The sequence below is a fragment of the Canis lupus genome, chromosome 10 (assembly GCF_011100685.1).
Source record: "Canis lupus familiaris isolate Mischka breed German Shepherd chromosome 10, alternate assembly UU_Cfam_GSD_1.0, whole genome shotgun sequence".
Lineage (NCBI taxonomy): Eukaryota > Metazoa > Chordata > Mammalia > Carnivora > Canidae > Canis > Canis lupus.
In genome coordinates this window covers 62,181,397-62,197,269 of record NC_049231.1, presented here as the reverse complement: position 1 = coordinate 62,197,269, position 15,873 = coordinate 62,181,397, and the positions used below count along the sequence as shown (strand labels likewise).

Here is a 15,873-nt window from a genome sequence, read left to right as displayed (position 1 = left end):
TAAAAAATCCAAAGGAAATAGTTACCATTATTGAGACCTGTTTTCTTCCATCACCTGCACTACTTACCACTATTATCATAACCTAAATTCTAAGCTTTGGGAGATTTATTAGGTAGTTATTTTGAACACACATACATTGTTTTTTAAAACTAAAGTTCTATTTATTGGTCTGTTCAGTCTGTTCTGCTCTAAACCACAAACATGAAAGGAACGAGAGAGAATAATGCTACTGAAATCAAAGGATTAGGATCCTTAATGATTCTAATTTTTTTTTTTTTTTCCATTTCTAATTCTCATTCTAAGCTATTCTACTCTGATCAATCTTAGGTCGAAATTTGTTAAAAGTTTGACCCTGTTAATGAATCTAAGTAAACGGACGTTTACTTAGACGTTTATAAATTCAATAGTAATTATTTTTTAAAATACTGATTAAGGTTCATCTGCAATATATAAAGAAACTCAGAGAAATTTGGTGTTCCCGAAGCCCACTATACTAGTTAAGAGCCATAATATGTTTTCAGAAATATACCACAGAAAAACCTCTGGAGAGTCTGGGATTATTTAATCTTGCAAAGCTGTGTGGTTCCTAACAATGCCCCATCACCCTTTTCTTTCAAAGGGTCATGAACCACTTTGAAAAGCTGACGAAATTTATGAATTCCCCACCCCCCGAAAAATGCATATAAACAAAAATTTCTTATATATATATTTGCAAAGGATTCCCAAAGGCCCATGATCCCCAATTTAGGAATTCCTACCTCAAAACTGAGGAACGGAGAATAAGGTTAGCCCATGTGGACACTGTCCATCTTTACTTTATTGCTACTGTAGTCAAGTAAGCATTTTAAAAATGTTACTAGGTTATGGTCTTAAGATAGTCATTGTAAGCACCAGTAATAGTCTTGTAAAATTTATTCTGCTGCCCCAATTTTACAAGTCTAAGCCATGTACCCTCTCAAATGAGTTAAGTCCCTAAGATTTAAGCCAGCTGACAAGTATTTTCCTTTGATATATACTATTCTTCAGAGCCAGTCCTGAACACTGAGATTACAATGTAATACCCTTGTGAAAATAAACATCTGTCTACATAATGGAGATTATTTGACTTTATAAAATACATTTCTAGGTATAGTTTCAAACTCAAAGTCACGTTTACCTAGTGCCTCTGAACATGACATATAAGGCCATACTTTCCCCTTTTACTTACTTCGCATTAGTACAATGGAGCTCTCCTACTGTGGTCACAAAACGTTCTGAATGTTTTACCTACCGTTTAGGATACAAAACACTTCACTTCTGATCAAACCCATCATCTCAAAAGCATCTCATCAACTCCCCAGCTACCAAACAGGTTAAAGAATGCCATCCTTGGGGTGTCTAACATTGAACCATTTGGCTATGTCTCAGCCCCATGCTGAATGAATCTTTAAAAGAAGAGAAATGACTATCCTGGTGTATGGGGTTAGGCCTGTGGCTTTCTTATTAAAAACTCCACTAGTCACTTCCAAGAATCTGTTTAAATAGGTGGGTAAACATGAAAATTCTTAAAGAGATCGTGAAGACTGATAACAGAAGGGGAACATAGGTAGATATTAAACACAGAAATGCAAACATATATGTAATTTACTCAAATCTTAATTTTTCAAAGTCTGAAGTCAGGTGACAATTAGTTCTTTCATAATCATCTACTTTTGCTCAAAGAGTATTTATAGAACAAATCTTAGAATCCTTGGATAAAGGAAAGGGTCAGCTAAAAGGAGAGCTTTCCACATGAGCTACAACTTGGATTTATAGGATTTCATTCTTATCTTTTGCTATGTAAAAAGTGAATAATGGAAAAAACCATTACTTTTTTCCTTGCTCTACTTCTCAGTTTTCCTTCGTAAGAGTTAAATGCTAGCATTTCCATTTCAGCAACCTAGAGATCAAGGAACAGGTGTGGGCAAAGGATACCGCTGACAATCAGAATTCCAAGCATTTCAACTCAGTGGTAAGGGGCTTGCAAGAGAGAATACGGACTATTATTACTCCATGGGTTAAATGGGTCCCACAAGTCCTATAAAATATACAACCAAGTATTTTCCCTGCATTATTCAAATGTATGTGTTTTTCCTACCAGAACCTACTAAATTGCCAAGTGAAAGCTGAACAAGGTAATAAATACTAGCATTCCTGGTTGTGCAATCTATACATTTTCATTTTAAGAATAATTCAAGCATAATCCATATTTAAAAAATTAGACTAAAGAGAGACAGTAAAGGTTTTAAAGTTTTCTCTTTGAAAAGATGGTATCTTACAGTACATACAAAAATACTCTGAAAATACATACGACTTCATTTACAAAACACTGAATCAACATATTACAAGAATTACATGGTTATGGATTTTAATAAACTGAGCATGCGTTCATGAAACTTAAAAAATATTAAGAAATGCATTGAAAAAAGCAGTGTAAAAAAAGACAACTCATATAGATAAATAAAAATTACAAAGGTCCTGAGCCAATTAATGGTTGGTAACAATATCATTCAAAATGCCTTTAGATTTCGGTAAAATCCACTGCTTATTTCTGCATGCCTAGTCCATGAAGAAGCGGTTTGAAGTTGTGGGGTAAGTAATGGTCAAGAATTACCATGCCAAGTTAATTTTATACCTCAAAAATACAAGTTTGCCATACTTCAAGGTATCTTACTGTTGGTGCTGGAATGAGTTGCTCCTTAGTAAAAAATACCAGTCAACTAACAAGAATGGCATGAGCTAGGATATGTAACAATTTCACCATTCATATACTGACTTTCAGTATTTTGGTTATATTTTGATTCTTAATAAAGATGCATTTCGAAGGCCTCCATGGGAGGCAAAATATAGAGAATTAATGGTGCCCAACTCTTATGTAATCACTGGACTAATCCTCCCTGGTAACTATGCAACATTTGGACAGAAAGGCACAAAAAAATAAAAATTTAAATATTCCATGTGCCATTCTGGGAAAAAAATAATTTAAATCAACAGAATAGACAATAAGTACATCTACACAAATGAGGAAAGCAGAAAAGATACCTCACATTCATTTTTCTCAGGTTTCACAAAGTGGCTTCAATGCTAAAGTAAATGTGTTAACGTTTGGAAAATTACAAGACAATTTTTTTTTGTTTTTTCAACTTTTTCAGTTCTATACAATGATTATAACATAAGACTTAAAAAAAAAAAAAAAAAGTTCAGGACTTGTTTTATCCGTGTCCAAAGAGCCAAGAACTGGTTCCCACAACAGAGAAACAAGCATCGAAAGTTAAGGCAGTAAAACCTCCAACGCAAAGCCATAATATTGTAGATGACAATTTGATAGCAGGTGATCCTCACAGAAGTGTATGTAGCAATCAATGAGAGAATGCTACGGCATCTGCAGGTCAAAGTGTGAGAGTTCAAAAACCACTTCAAGGTCGTTAGTCCGATGACTGAAACTTTCACCTTATTTTATGTATGACAGCCACTTCTATTATAAAAAGAGTGGCTGCATCTATGCCACTAAATGATTGCATATTCACTTAAGTAAGGAGGCACTGCTTTTACCGATTAAGGGTCAGTCGAATGGAATTTTTGATGACTCGGATGTTATTTGCTGGAACCGGAGATGATGAATCTGGTAGCTCTTTACTGGGTAGTCTCTATTAGAAAGGAAGAGAAACAAGGAAAAGCAAATATATATTATCAAGTCCCAACTAGTAAATCACAAAACTTTTTCCTCCAAGTCCCTTAAGTTCTTAAACACTCACATATATGTTGGATATTTTCTTCCAATGTTCACTGTCAGTTCTTTGTTTTGGGGAATTTTTTTATTCAGTCGGAGGTGAAAGGCAGAGGTACAGGAAGGGGTGCAAGTGGGAGGAGTATGTATAAGAAAAAGGACTGCTAAATTACTCGCCACTTCTAGATTGAGAAACGCAGAAAGTCAATGATAAAGAGAAGTAGGAAGAGCGGAGTCACTAAGCAGGAAAACTCTTGGGGTGCTAGGTGAAAAATGAGTGTGTTATAGAGGAAGACCGGTTATCTAGTTAGTGATGGTGAAATTCAGGGGCATCTAGATGAGGGTTTCTGAGGATACTAAAGGAATTACATAATGAAGGCAATTTTGAGAGGCAAAATTGAGAAAGACACCTCTGAAATAGATAACGGTGTGATGGCAACAGTATGCAAGAGTTAATTCCCCTCCCTTGTTACCTTAGCTAAATCTATATCCTACCCACAGCCATTCAAAAAACATGAAAGATTTCAGACATACATAAAAGAACAACGAAGGCTTCAATGCCACAACCAAGATTCGGACATTAATAAAATTTTGCCACATCTGTTTGGTTTACATCCTTGCCCTTTATACTTGAAATATTTTAGAGCCACACTCAGGCATGTCATTTCACACTTTCATACTTAATATCCATATCAAACTTTTTCTTCCATTATCAAATATAATTATACACCCGTATTTTTTGTAACACATTCTTTATGTTAAAAGACATTTTACGAATTCTACAACTACTAGAAAAATGGCCAATACATTGTGAGGAATTTGGCAGGGTAACAGGGTGAAAATAAGCCATTTTGCTTATTTTTAAAAATAAGCTGTATTTAGCTTAAACTAAACTGTAAACTCTCAGAGAAGGGCTGTCTCTGGTACACACAGGCTGATTTTTGAGCACCTGTTTATTAACTTACCATGCTTAATATCATATTATTAGTTTAGCAGTAATTCTTTGAAAAATAAATTCTTAAATTGAGATTTAGGGGGATCTTTAGCTCATGTTTTAAAGGTACTTATACTATGTATATTGATACATTTGATTCTTCCAAAATATTAATACATACTGAGCTTAACAGCAGTGGTGCACAACAAAAATATACTAATGAGTCTTGCTAAGAAATTATAGTATGAGCACTAAACTTCTTTAAAAATAAACAAAGGTTGAACCTAAACTGGATAAACAGTGAAGTCTTAAATTATTTCCTCTTTTCCTCCCTTCTGAGGTACATACATCTGTGACCAGACACTGTTTGCTATTTCTACCCCAATCCCCAAATAAACACTGTTGGTCTTTGAGGACAGGAACAAAATCTCATTATCCTTTTGTTTCACCCAATGCAAGACTCTTAAGCTTTCTGTACCTGTAGATTACCTATGAATTAAGACTTTGTTACCTTTTTGCGTGATGTATCAATAGTTGGAATAGGCATACATTCTCCAATGGCATCCTAAAAACAGAATTGTATACAAATGAAAACTTTCTTTCCTATATATGCTTATTTCTACACAAAATAAAATACAACCCAAACTTCCCAGACCTATCTAGTCTGGTCCACTTTCGAATACAGTACTTTTCCTGATACATGGCTCTTTGAGAGAAATATGTTGAGGCACACCATTAATATATTTACCACTGCTTTTCTTTTCCTGTCTTCAGGAGCACGTGAGTCCTTAAATGTTGATTCAAGTCGAATAAACTAGAACATAAACATTAAGATGAACTGCTGTGATTACAAAAACCATACAATTTATATAAACTGAGAAACTAGTGATAAGGCTATCATCAAAACTACTGCAAACATGTTGGTGAGGGAAAAGAATTTAAAGTAGACTAAATTCAGCTAACACCCTTAACTTCTACAATTGGAGTGATCTTTTTGGTTAAATCAATTCAGATGGTAACAGTAGTTTTACCACCACCTACTGGAGGCAGAAGACAACAACACTATAACACAATAAATGGGATTAGTTACTAATAATGACTTCTATGTAAAGTCAAGGAGAAACTTCGACCAATCATTCAGGTTTTCAGATCTATTACAAATTTGAATTTAGGATGAGCAACCAGTATGTCTTCACAGTTTGGGCAAACATTCTTTTTAAACAGTCAAATCCTAAAGGGAGCACTAAGCTATGGAGACTTCTGAATTTTAGTGCTAGTTTAACTTAAAACAAAAAACAAAAAACTACTGAATTACCACTAAGGTTGTACCTTTACCTTTTCTATGTCTTTCAACCTCTTAGAAGACCCATCTATGGATGGGGAATGGGATCTCTTGTGTGTAACATTCTTAGTTGCCATTCCATTAAGATGTGGTTGTCCCTGGGTAGGGTTGTGGGGTGTTGGAATTCTTGGAATGACATTTCGTCCTACTACAGTAGGAATAGTGCACACAGCTGGGGGTGATACAGCTTTTACTGCAGAATCAACTTCTGAAAAAGAAAGGAAAATTCTAGTAATTGAATGTAGACACAGTAAAATCATTCTTAACAAAAGTACAGATACCTACTTGCACCGATGACTGGGATAGATAGTCCTTGTGCTGGTGGGACACTCAGTGGCTTTTCCACAACGACAGCAGTAGGCTCAGCATTATTCCTATTGAAAGTATTGAGTTATCATTGAGTAATTTGTGTTACTTATTTAAAACAGTCTTAACATTCAGGATTATTTCTTTCAAGCACTCCTACTTTAACATTTTGGAGGAAGAGAAAATGGGAAGAAAGGCAGGTGACTGAGTAAAAAGTGAGAAAAGAGAAAACCTGTGCACTTCTGTGTACTGATTCAGGCCTACATCTTCATAACCCCATCCCACAGGATCACAACAAATTGTCAAGTATTTCTAGCCAGAAAATGACTAGCTACTGGTAAAATAAGATATTGTAACAATTAAGATATTTAGCTGAGGCATAGAAAAGTTTACATCATCCCCAAACTGAAGACAAAGGAAAATTCTGAAATACAGACCTTTCTGTTTCTCCTGAAGGAGGAAGATCAGGCTTGGAAGGTTTGTTTATCGACACTGGGGAATTAAAAGGTGTTCCGTTATCAGTGTCCCTGGAGCTATCCAAACAATTGCTATCTAGAGATGATCTTTTGGATTGAGGTCCACTTGAACTTCGACTAACATCAGAAAGACTTTGCTGAAAGAGGGGAAAGCAGTTAGGATTTCAAAAGGCAAATGAAAATAATTACTGATTTCAATTCTGAAGTACATAAAATGAAGTATCTTTTGTGATTAATGAAAGGGAGATTTTAGTTCTAGACTGAATCGTACCTTTCTTTCCTTTTTGCTCAATAGGTTTGGGAGCTATTAAGAATGCAAATCCGGTCCCAGGATCATGTGTCTGAGAGGAACTTACCTTTTTCTTCTTTTGAAGAATCTCTGCTGGAAGGTAGTGATGAAGCTGTTTTTTTTTAACATGAGTTGCTTCAATTTTCATTCCTTCCTTTAGCATGTTTATATTATTTGCCTGTCTGTACACTGTAACAATGTTAATATGTTAAATGGTCAATTTCTTCCTGAACAGAGAGGTCTGTTTTCTCTAAAATGCATACATTTGCTATCTCCCCATAATCTCACAAACACACATACCCATCCTGCTTACTGAACAACTATTTCTCAAACATTTTCATCTTGTCATAATCTTATTTAAGTTCCAATTAGGGGTACTTGGGTGGCTCAGTCAGTTAAGTGTCCAACTCTCGGTTTTGGCTCAGGTCATGATCTCAGAGTAATGAAATCCAGCCCCTGTCAGGCTTGGGAGTCTGCTTTTATATTCTCTCTCTTCTCTGCCCTTCCTGCTGCTACAGTGCTTGCTCATGGAAGCTCAGCAACCCCCACCCCCCCACCCCTGTGTGCACACTCTCTCTACTAAAATCTTGAAAAGAAAAAGTACCAACTAGTTTTTCTTATGTCCAACTTCTAAGATTTTTCCAATACTTAAATCTCATTAACAAAATAAATGCATGAAAAAAGTTTTTTCCAAATCCTGTTTTCTGTTATTTTCCCAAAAGGTAATCTCTTCTCATAATTACTTGCCCAAGTCTAAACTAATCCTTATACTAAATATCCAAGATGCATTCGAGCTCTTCTCCTCCATGAAGCTTCTTTTACTACACTAATCCTAGAATGTCAGACTGTCAGGAACTATCTATCCAGAAGTACATCCTTATTATACAGGTGGTTAAATAAGGCTCAACAGCCCCAAATGACATGCTGAGATTAAAATACATACAGCCCTAGAGTCCTATTCACACCTTGTAAGAAAGTCTTATTAACACACACATTATTTTATGTAAATAATTTACATTATTTATTTAAATAACCATTATTAATGGTTCAACTGTGAATACCAAATTAGACTGTAAGCTTACTGAAGACTTGCACGGTAACTACTGTGAAATGTGATAAATTATCTATTCTCCTGGGGTCTCAGTATCTCTATCTGAAGAAGAAGATTCTACAAATCTGTAATAAAGAGCTTTCCATCCTCCTGATTTTGGAAAAATGAGCCCAAATTAGAATGGAAAAATTTATGTTTTCATTCCAGATTGCTTATAAAAGCATCACCAGGAGTGCTTGTTCAACTTGCAGATTCTCTGGCTCTACTCCCAGAGTGTGGGATTCAGTAGTGCTGACGTGATGTACAGGAATCTGCATTTTCATAAATGTGAAAACTAGTTTAGAAGAATTTAGAAAACTCAGATAAGCCCAGCCAAAAATATTAATAGTATGAATGTACACCATTCCAGATTAAGATAACTCCAAACTTATAACAGATACATTAAGATATTCTAGAGAGGTGTCATTAAGGAGCTAGATGTGAAAGACATTCTTTTGCTGATTCAGAAATATAATCTGCAAGCTGTACTGTTAGTACATGAAAAAAAGTAAAAGTCATCTTTATGATTGTGCTCCTTTTTGTGCACAATGAAAATAAAAATCACCTGTATGGTTTTAGTCTCCTTTTTGTTTTAAAATAGATGATACCATCACTTGGTACAAAACTCAAACAGTTCAAGGGCACTGAGTGAAGTCTCCTTGCCCCATCCCCTAGACACACCTGCTCCTTGACCTAAAAAGCAACCAGTCCTGCCACCTTCTTAAGACTATATATCCTTCCAGAGATACTCTATGTATTCATAAGCAAACATGCATATATATTTTTTACTTCTTTTCAGAAATGGTGGCACACTATACATACTGTACTGCTATTTCTCCCCCACTTAATGTCTTAGAGATGGTTTCACCACGCCTTTAATTTTTTTAAATAATAGGATAGGTTTTCATAATATGGATGTAATATATTCATTTAAGCAACTGAAAAATATAGCCAGCCAGCCAGCCAGCCAGATCCATGGCAAATAATACCACGTTAGAGCCAAGGTTGGGAACCACAGCTCCATGATGACAGTCTTACCTGTATCAGTAAATGATTGTATATCATAGGTCAAGTCTATGTTAACACTTTCTGCATTTTCTACTCTCCGAAAAATTATTCCAAGGAACCACATTGATACGTAATTGTTGCTATAAAATAAAAATTTTAAATTTCCATTAATTTTTTTTTTTAAGTTTACAGATGTTCTTTGATAATTCAAACTTGGTCTCTATTGAAGTATAAATACAAATTGCAGTGGTTTGGCTAAATTCTTAAAACTGACAAGAGAACTGATCAGCTATCCCTGTGTTGTTATAGAAGATTAAATGGCTTTGAAAACGATGTACTAAATATATAAAGATGCTCCAAATCTTAAGAGTTTCTGCTGCGACCTGTGGGCTACCAACATAGCATGTACTAGTTTTAATGCATGAACACTATGCTCAAATAGTGTATCATCCTCCCCCATCAATGCTTGTTAAATGACAATCTCATAACTGATCTTAAACAATGCATATTGTCAAATAACATTATTTAAGAAATACAGTATTAAACAATAATTAACTTACTCTTTATGATGTTCCTTATTTCCTGGGAACGATTGGGGATTTACATGGGCAAGAGTAATAAATTCATTTCGTTCCAAGTTCCCAACAAGTACACGGATTTTAGATTCTACTAATCCAACCCTGAAAATAGAGCAGCGAACACAATTTTTCCATATTAAATTTGGAAACTACATCTAGGTAACCCAAAAAGCGTTTTAGCTATGATGCTTTACCTGTTCCTTTAAAAAATTAGTCCAGGGGCACCTGGGTGGCTCAGTGGTTGAACATCTGCCTTTGGCTCTGGTTGTGATCCCAGCATCCTGGGATCGAGAGATCGAGTCCCACATCAGGCTCCCCTCAGGGAGCCTGCTTCTCCCTCTCCCTATGTCTCTGTGTCTCTCATGAATAAATAAAATATTTTAAAAAAACAAAAAATAAAAAATTTAGTCCAATATATTAGGACTTTTTAAAAGACCATTTAAGTAAATGACAAGTTACTTTGTCAATTTCCGTGTTTCCCCCTCCACTCTTTTAAAAGAACTGCTCTATATTTAGTGAATTCTCAATCTTACCTACCCTGCCTGTTAAGACCATAAAAGTCATGATTTGAGCATGAACAAAAACTGGTTAATTTGGTTCTAAGTGTTTTTTCACTTTCAAATCTTATGTCTATACCCTAAGGCTAAGATATGTTAAAATAATGTGGGGAAAAAAAACACTAATAACTAGCACCTAATTCATAAAATAATCATGGTCTGATTACTAGATACTGCATTTTAAAAAAATTCAGTAAAATCAGATACTACTAAAACAAAGTTTCATGAGGTTTCTACAACTTTGTTTTCTACCTAAGAAATGTGACAGCTGTCAGCTATGTTAACTTAAAGTGATTTCATTAATTAGAATAACTACAAGAATACTTTTACATTACTCAAACACTTGAAAAACCATACACATTATAGTTATGTGTGCTTCAACAGCACATATACAGAACACCACATTACTGCTCAGTGTTATCTAAATGAGAGGTTGGCAAACTTTTCCTTATCAAGGGCCAGACGGTATTTTATGCTTTGTAGGCCAGTTTCTGTTGCAACTATTCAACTCTGCCATGTAGAAGGAAAGAGGCTAGACAATATACAAATGAGTGAGCATAGCTGTATTTCAAGAAATTGAGAAAAAATTCATTTTTTTTAGTTTATTTATGTTAGTAATCTCTACACCTAATGTGGGGCTTGAACTCACAACCCCAAGACAAGACCAAAAGCTGCATGCTCACTGGAGTGAGCCAGCCAGGTGCCCCCCTCAATAAATCTTTATAAAAACATGTGGCAAACTGTATATTGTCCAGACCATGGTTTTCTGATTCCCATTCTAGAGAAATGAAATATTCTTTTTTTTCTACAAAGATTTTATTTATTGAGAGCGAGAACACATGTGTGTGAATAGGGGAGGAGCAGAGGGAGAGGGATAAGCAGACTCTCAGCTGAGTGTGGAGCCCAACGAGGGGCTTGATCCCAGGACTCTGAGATCATGACCTAAGCCAAAACCAAGAGTTAGATGCTTAACTGACAAAGCCATCCAAGCGCCCTGACAAATGAAATATTCTGTTTTAGTGGCAGGATTCTTTTCAGTGTCTCTTTACCAATAAAATAAGCATTAAACTTTTGAAGCAAAAATAAGACAGTATTGCGTTTCTCTTTCCCAGAGGTCAGATCTGAGAAAAGCATAACCATGTCTGGTGCCTAATTGTTTCTACCTAATAAGAGTTAGGGACGTCAACATACTACAGGCAAAGGGAATACATTTAGATTTACTCAAAGAATGCACTGCTCCTTGGCCAAAAATGCCTCTCTCTTAACTGTTGACAGAAGCTTTCGTGCCACTAATCCCCTAAATTAAAATATAAAAAAAAGTCTTTTCATTCTAGTTTTGATGGGGAAACATGATGGCAAGGATGGAAAACTCAGTAAGAGGCCAGTTATCAGAATCATTTGAAGTGCCTCACAATTTTGCTTAAATCTGACCAAGAAGCGGCAAAAGGCAAAGAATATACATATATCCTTATTTTATGTTACTTCTAAATCTGAAACATTATTTTGACAGCAGTTCTTAACACTGGTCATGTACAACAGTCACCAAAACAATTTAACAATTTTGAGGATAAAGTGTTTTGTAAATAGTAAAGCATCATAAAAATGTTATCACCTCAAAGTAAGTACAGAACTTGAATATCAGTCTTACCACTCCAGATGATTTTCTTCTGTTGATGCGCTGGCTGTCAATACAATATAATGTCTATGAAGAATTTTTAGCAACAATCAGGGGAAAAAAGAAAAGCCAGAAACATTGTTAGGTTCTACTTTTCCATCATTACTTTTTCTTTCTTCCTCCCAGTGAACAAAAGAACTAATGTAGGCACACAGCTTATGAAAATTAGAACACGCTCTGATTTTCACAAAATTAATTCTAGACCCTACAATTAAAAATCATTAAAAAACAAAAACCACTAATATTGGGTTAGATACTACTAGAATATACAAATTCTTTCATTTAGGATTTCTGCTAACCTATTCTCTACCTCACTTGAGATTTAAGTGATAACAGTCACCCATCGTATATTAACTTAACATTCTTCTTTACACACACACACACACACACACACAAATGCAAAATTTCAAATACCTATACTTTTGAAAAAAATTTGGTGGCTCAAGTAGTTTGGACCAGTCTGATTTTCCTTGAAGGATTTCATCTGTGACTGCGAGACCTAAATTAAAAACAAGAGAGACTGATGTTGAAAATTGGCTATTTTGTTATCAGCTCTTATATCACCCTACCCCAAAAACTTCTAACCCTATCAAACTCCTGAGTTAAAAAAAGGTAAATTTGTTTCTCAGAACACAAAAATCAATTTCAAACAGAAATAACAGGCATAACTGCACTGGAATAAAACTGTTGTAAACCAAAAACTTGTGGGAATTATAGAGAAGGGAAAGGGCCAACAGGTTTACCTTGTTTGAATTCTTCTACCATTACTGTTCGAGTTGAGGTGGACACATTATACGTAGAATTCTGCTGTGGATAGGCAGGGGTGATTATGGGCATGAGATGATACCTATCTGATGGATTTACCTGTGAAATTAGAAGCAGAATAATTGATCTATTCTCCTATTTCAGTTGTCCTCACTTCATTTCCCCAAAAGTCTGAAGAAATGAAATATAAATTTAATACTACATTTCTTCAATTCTAAGAAGTACAATTTTCCTCCCCTACTACATTTATTTCTGAAGTCAGGTATGTCTGATATTCAAAGGCAACTCTCTAAAAGTTTATTTTTCCTCTGAAAAGCTGTTAAACTGATGGTGTATCTCATAAATGGTCTTTTAGAACCAATAAATACAGTTATCATAGCTGCAAAAAGCATTATTAATCAAAATGGTTCTCAATGGTCTTTCTGCACTTACTCATCGAGGGGTAAGTTCCCCTAGGGTAACTCAGAGGAATGAGCACTTACTCTACAAACTGATTAAAATGTAAGGTAAGGGATCCCTGGGTGGCGCAGCGGTTTGGTGCCTGCCTTTGGCCCAGGGCGCGATCCTGGAGACCCAGGATCGAATCCCACATCGGGCTTCCCGGTGCATGGAGCCTGCTTCTCACTCTGCCTGTGTCTCTGCCTCTCTCTCTCTCTCTCTCTGTGACTATCATAAATAAATAAAAATTGAAAAAAAAATATTAAAAAAAAATAAAATGTAAGGTAAGAGTTATGCTATCTTAGAACCATGTGTCTGCTTTAAACCACTGCAAGGTAAATCTTTTATATACTTCACTTTATTAGTAGTAACTAATTACTTGTAAGTTTTAAACAATGGATTATGACATTTTGGTTGATACACCCACTCATCTACTTTATATGGGTGATTTTTAATGACATAATATTTGGATCAGAATTTGAGATACAAATCATCTGCACCAAAAAATACAGCAGACAGAAAGAAAGAACTATAGCTATACAAAAGGAAGATGAGCAGGAATAAGATTAGAATAGGTTGCAATATAGACTCATCCTTTTCCTAAAAGGTTTAATTTAAATAATAAGTCACATACCCGAGGATCCCAAACAGGCAAATTCAAATTGCTTTCTTCTGGTTGCTTCAGGAGCACAGGATTTGGCCATTCCCTAACATGAGTAAGGCAAATTAACTCACATAGGACCTCACTTCATATGAAATATTAATATCATCAGACTCTGTTTCAATTTTCATATGGCAAACATGGTAGATCGATACTTGGTATTGAAAAAAACAAAAGGGCAAGGAAAGGAAGTATACAAAGGAAAAAGTTGCTTATTTTAAATGTGTTTTCTGAAAGGCAAATAACTGTTTTGCCCATTAAACTGTAGCTAATTAAATTCTGAATTTTCTAGGGGCACCTGGGTGCCTTGGTTAAGTGTCTGACTTGATTTTGGCTCAGGTCATGATCTCAGGGTTCTAAGATCGAGCCCCATGTCATGGTCCGTGCTGGGCAGGGAGCTTGCTTAAGATTCTCTCTCCCTCTGCCCCTCTAAAATAAATAGATAAATCTTTTAAAAACAAACAAAAAAAGCCATCTGAGCTTTTCCCTTCCTTCTATTTTCATGGGTTTAATGGATAATTTAATAACAAAGAGGTAAGTTTACTGAAAATACTCCTAATAAATCCATGTAGTAGCTATGATTATCACCTCCATTTTACATGAGACATTAACCTATACACAGCTAGTAATCAGAGCCAAATCTATTGTGACCATTCTCAAACCAAAAGGCAACATTCACAGAACTCCCGAACCACAGAAGAAAGCACCATCTGGTGTCTTATTGTCTCAAATTTGAGGTCTTTGAACTTTTAACTTAAAAATGTAAGACAACAGAAAAAGTCTATCCATATCTCTTAAACTGCCAAACAAATTTACATATAGGCAGAAGTCAGTAAATAGTGAAAGTATGTATTTGAATACTTACCACTTGGAAAAAACTAAAAAGAACTTATGAACCAAAGTAGAAGCTGCTGCATTTGGATATAATTGGCAAGTTCTTGCAACTAGCATTGCCCAGGACACACCACCAAGGAATCCTAGCATGTTGGAATAAATTCCACGTCCTAGAAAATTAACATATTTGTTAATTATTGTTAGGATCTACTATCCATGACATTCAACTATAAGGAATAGGGTAACTTAGTTCCTAAGATTACTGCTTAGTTATCCTTTCTCCTATGGAAATAACATTATACAATCAATAAGCAGACCTTATTTCCAGGCCCACAGTTTTATTAGTAACCCATAAACTGCATCTTCTTCCCCTACTTTGCCCTCCCAGACAGACATCTCAGTTCCCTGCCTCAGTTCTGACTGCCCACCTGGACTCTACTGATATAACACTGGAACTGCCCCTTTTTCAATAGTTTGGTTGAGAAACGGAAGGAAGGAGGAAAGAGATCTGGAGGGTCTCCAAGTAGGAAGAGCAAACATTTCATTAGTAATCATATTTATGGGCACTTTAAAAATCAAGTGTAAAGCTAGACTAACTTCAGTATTTTGCAGAATTTGGATACCTCTCCATAAAGTACAATACACCATTGATATTATTCATTTCTCTTCAATTGTTTCTTACAACAATCTATAAAAAGCATTACCGTATTTCATCAAATCTATTATGTCCTCAATTACATAATGCAGCATTATTTTATGTCCCACTAAGCAAGCAAGCAAAACAGATACAAAATGTCAATTTCAGATATGTTAAATGTGTAAAATATACATCTAAGAATTGACAAGACATTGAATTTAACTTAATCTATAAGGAAAGAAAAATTGTGATAATCCTTTCTTGCAAATTACTATATCCTGACTATACAAGATAAATGACTGAGCCCAAGGACAAATCCTATTTGCTTAAGATCTTTTCAGATGTGTACTTACAATATGGTAGCCACAAATCACATGTAGCATTTCTTTTTTTTTTTTTTTTTTTGTGGTAACAGCTTGCTTTATGGAGATATCATTCATATAGCATGAGATTCATCCATGTAAAATGTTAAAAATTAACGGCTTTTAGTATATTACAGTTGTAACCATTACCATAATCGATTCTGGAACACTTTGAT

At 35.2% G+C, this 15,873-nt stretch overlaps 1 protein-coding gene across 1 annotated transcript in view; it reads right to left on the bottom strand.

Annotated features, from left to right (window-relative positions):
- Positions 1–1,605: 1,605 nt before the first annotated feature.
- Positions 1,606–15,873, bottom strand: part of PAPOLG (poly(A) polymerase gamma) — a 30,077-nt gene continuing 15,809 nt past the window's right edge. The window contains exons 9-23 of the mRNA XM_038551335.1: positions 14,730–14,868; positions 13,838–13,910; positions 12,744–12,864; positions 12,415–12,499; positions 11,974–12,027; positions 9,751–9,870; positions 9,221–9,330; positions 7,160–7,281; positions 6,765–6,940; positions 6,307–6,395; positions 6,015–6,229; positions 5,428–5,493; positions 5,191–5,244; positions 3,571–3,665; positions 1,606–3,400 (exon numbers count right to left, since the gene is read on the bottom strand). Of these exons, the coding sequence (XP_038407263.1) occupies positions 3,184–3,400; positions 3,571–3,665; positions 5,191–5,244; positions 5,428–5,493; positions 6,015–6,229; positions 6,307–6,395; positions 6,765–6,940; positions 7,160–7,281; positions 9,221–9,330; positions 9,751–9,870; positions 11,974–12,027; positions 12,415–12,499; positions 12,744–12,864; positions 13,838–13,910; positions 14,730–14,868 (1,736 nt within the window). The 3' untranslated portion in view covers positions 1,606–3,183. The remainder of the gene's footprint in view (positions 3,401–3,570; positions 3,666–5,190; positions 5,245–5,427; positions 5,494–6,014; positions 6,230–6,306; positions 6,396–6,764; positions 6,941–7,159; positions 7,282–9,220; positions 9,331–9,750; positions 9,871–11,973; positions 12,028–12,414; positions 12,500–12,743; positions 12,865–13,837; positions 13,911–14,729; positions 14,869–15,873) is intronic.